Here is a 3,759-nt window from a genome sequence, read left to right on the forward strand (position 1 = left end):
TTTGTTCCAGAGTTGGTTGAACTATTAAGTGCATCCTGTGAATTATCAGCTACCTCGAATAGATTATACGAAACTTCCCTGTTTTTTAGGGTCATTTTACAAGATTCTGTCTTGCCAGTGCTGTTTCATATAGATTATCCAACTTTGATCTATCTAGTATACCCCCTGTATCTGGAAATAGAAGAGACAAATGTTTCAAAATAACATTATTGCAATTGGCAAAGGAAAGTTTCAAAGTGCTACGAGCACAAGAAGGAATATTATTGGTGAATGCAAATGAAAAAAACAGTTTACTTTGAGTAAGCCTGTTTGTATTATAAAAGGCTAAGCGAAGGGCCGGACCACAAGGGTGTATTGTATGCAACCTCACTATTTCCACAACAACCTTATCACAAAAAGTTAAAACTTGGCCTCTCCCACCATAATAACTAGCTTTGGGGTGTGAGTTAACCAGTTACGCCCTAGGTTGTTACTTATTCTTCTTTGTTTGTTCTCTCTCTTCTATTGTGTGCTAAATATCTTCCTCCATTCATTCAGCTCTCTAAGATTCTTTGAGGTGAGTATTATTGATCCGAGAAATGCATACACATCATTCAATACACACAACATTTATATATTGTATATCATCAAAATTCATAATGTTACATTTTCCCAACTGAAGAAAAGCTTATAAAACTAAAAATCAAATCCAACATCATAAGCTGCAACATAGGAAGAACCAAATCCATTACGCCAATGTCTCCTTATTCTTGGCATCTGAAATAGCTGAAAAAAAAAAAAGTGAGTCACACAACTACAAATTTTTTGCCTCTGTTATCACAGTTTCCAATCGATTACTAGCAATTTTTATCAAGGGTTAATAAGCACTTATTTGTAACAATAAAAGCATAAAACCTAAAAATTATTAGTGTAGAGCTTAGCTTGAATACCTGAAGTTCTGAAATCAAATCCTTCTTTACTGGTAACTTGTGTAGATGCGATTATTTCTTCTTCTGTAATTCCTTTGACCTCTCTGCTTCTTTCTCCTTCGTGTGTTAATTTGGTGTTCCAGTTCTTCAATGATTCTTGCAAGCCATTTCATATTTCCAGTTGATATCAAGAAATATATTATGGATAATCCAATACATAGTCCACTGCCATAGCCCATCAGAGCTGCTTTCCAAAAATCATTGAACAATTCAGAATTTCTTTCTTGATCTTCTAGCACAGACCCTGTAAAGTTTGTCTCTGACACAGGATCATTGCCACAACCTTTTGAAACGGGGAATCCACGTAATCCATCATTACCATCAAATGAACTGTTCTCAAAGGTATGAAATTGGGGTCCTTGAGGGATGCATCCTTGGAGATAATTGTGGGAGAGATTTAAGAATTCAAGAGACGTAAGAGAAGCAAGTTGTTGTGGTATCTCTCCCGAAAGCTGGTTGAACGAAAGGTCTAAGGATTCCACTACAGATAAATTTCCAAGTGATAGTGGTATATGACCTTTCAATCCATTATGAGACATATTCAATACCCGAATCGCAATGAGATCTCCCAGAACACAAGGAATATGTCCTTCAAATTTGTTGTTTGAAAGATTGATAACTGTGTACAACGACAAAATTTTCACAACTTCAAGCTTCAATCCCTTTGTTACAACAATTGTCGAGTCTTGGTAATCTCCATGTCCTTCATAACTTGGTACCTTCATTGTTTGATCAATTGTCCTCATGCCTTTCAAATGTTGAAACAGACTCGTTGGTAAGTCTTTCGAGAAGGCATTGTTAGAGAGATCTATGATTCGAAGATCAGGAAACATGATTTCAGCACCTGAAGATCTTATGGGTCCATGCAATTTATTCGATGTCAATCTTAAAACTCTCAGCTCTGGCAAAGTTCCCAACCACATGGGGAATGTGTCATTGAGATGATTATCTCCTAGGTCAAGAACTTGCAGCTTTTTGCAATTGGCCAATGATCGAGGGATTTCCCCCTCGAGTTCATTGCAATGAAAGTTGAGACTTATAAGTGAACTTCCAATGCTAAAATTTGTTGGAAGAGTCCCAGAAAGTTTGTTATTCTGCATATCAAGAGCCTGGAGGCTACTAATATTGCTAAAACATTGTGGAATTGCTCCCTCCAGATGGTTTCTGCCCAAATCTAGAATTTGTAGTGATGTTAAATTGGAAATAGATGAAGGGATCTCTCCACTGAGATTATTATGTGACATCGTCATAACCTTGAGGCGAATGATATTACCCAAACATTGTGGAACTTTTCCTGTCAAGTTGTTTCTCGACATAAACAACGCTTCCAGTGATGTCAGATTGCACACTGATGAAGCAGGAATAGATCCATTAAGAGAGTTATTACCCAAATATAGATTAGTAAGAGACCTCAAGTAACCTATTTCTTTAGGAATAGAACCAGAAAGTTGATTTTGATAAAGAAGCAAAAAAGACAAGTTGTTCAAATTTCCCAATGAAGTAGGAATAGAACCAGTAAGAAAGTTCCTACCCAAAGATAGCTTAGTAAGAGACCTTAGGTAACCTATTTCTTCAGGAATAGAGCCATTTAAATGGTTGTCAAATATACGGAGGATCTGAAGCTTGGCCAGTGAACCGATTTGTGGTGGGATTGTTCCTGAAATCTGATTAATGTTCAAGTCAAGATAGACAAGATTAGTGAGATTACCAACCTCAGGTGGAATGGTTCCCGAGAAATTGTTCATGCTAAGATCAAGACTTTCAAGAAAAGGGAGGGATGAAAACGGAAAAGCATAGAGTGTACCAATGACACTAGAATTTGTAATATTCAACGTGTTTACCCTCCCATTAAAGCATATAACTCCATACCAGTCCTCACATGCATTAAAACTTGGCATCCATGAAGTCAATAAGGAATTATTCTGGTTCTTGAAAGTTGCTTTCCATTTCAAGAGGGCAGTTGCTTCATCAGTGGAAGCAAAAGTAACTGTAAAGAGGTACAAAAGAGTGAAAAACTGAAGCGAAGAGAATGTTTTGCTAGAAACCATCATCATATTTTGAGTTTATTGTTTCGGATTCATAGGATTTGATATTGTACGTAACTTATACTAACTAAAGACCAACAGGAAACGCTTTTTTTCCAAATTTGCTAATTTGGCTGCTATCGGAGAAAAAAATGTTGTCATTCTCTTGTCAAATTTTGGATTGTTTTGTGTTAGAGGTCTAATTCAGGCAAGGACTTAATCAAAGTGGCCAAAATAGTTTTGTTATCACAAATTGATTATGACCATTCTTAGTGTATGATAGAGACATGTCTGGTTCTCAATTCTCATCTCTAGAGTAGTGGACCATATCCAACAATTTTCAGTCTTAGACGTTACGATGATTTGTTATGTCTTTGTTGCAAATTTGGGTTGTTTTGTTTTTGTCTTTGAGAAAATGTTGTCACTTTTCAATCTGTCTTAGCCGTGTTGAGTGTTGTGACGAAAAGATGAAAACGAAAATCTAAAATAAAGAACACCAAGTTTAACGTGGAAAAATCCTTCAAAACGAAGGTAACCACCACGGGATCGACAAGATCCGAATTGCTTCACTATAACAATAAGAGAGTTACAATTATTCTTCTAATGGCTACACAACAAGTGCCAAAAGAGAACAAACAATAGCTACACCAACAAAAGATAAATAGAAAGAAACACCACCCAAACTCAGCTGCTGTTCGGGACCTAAAACAGGATCTTGCTAACTTCCAAATCCGATCTCCACCGTTCAAATCAACCACCAAGATGTC

The 3,759-nt window shown here is 36.6% G+C and overlaps 1 protein-coding gene across 1 annotated transcript; it reads right to left on the reverse strand.

Annotated features, from left to right (window-relative positions):
- Positions 1 to 946: 946 nt before the first annotated feature.
- LOC107057753 (probable LRR receptor-like serine/threonine-protein kinase At4g08850) lies at positions 947 to 3,045 on the reverse strand. Its single transcript, XM_015303982.1, has one exon. The coding sequence runs from the start codon at positions 3,020 to 3,022 to the stop codon at positions 956 to 958; it is 2,067 nt and encodes a 688-aa protein (XP_015159468.1). The 5' UTR covers positions 3,023 to 3,045; the 3' UTR covers positions 947 to 955.
- Positions 3,046 to 3,759: the final 714 nt, after the last annotated feature.

This window comes from Solanum tuberosum, unplaced genomic scaffold (genome assembly GCF_000226075.1).
Source record: "Solanum tuberosum cultivar DM 1-3 516 R44 unplaced genomic scaffold, SolTub_3.0 scf00504, whole genome shotgun sequence".
In the NCBI taxonomy this organism is placed as follows: Eukaryota; Viridiplantae; Streptophyta; class Magnoliopsida; order Solanales; family Solanaceae; genus Solanum; species Solanum tuberosum.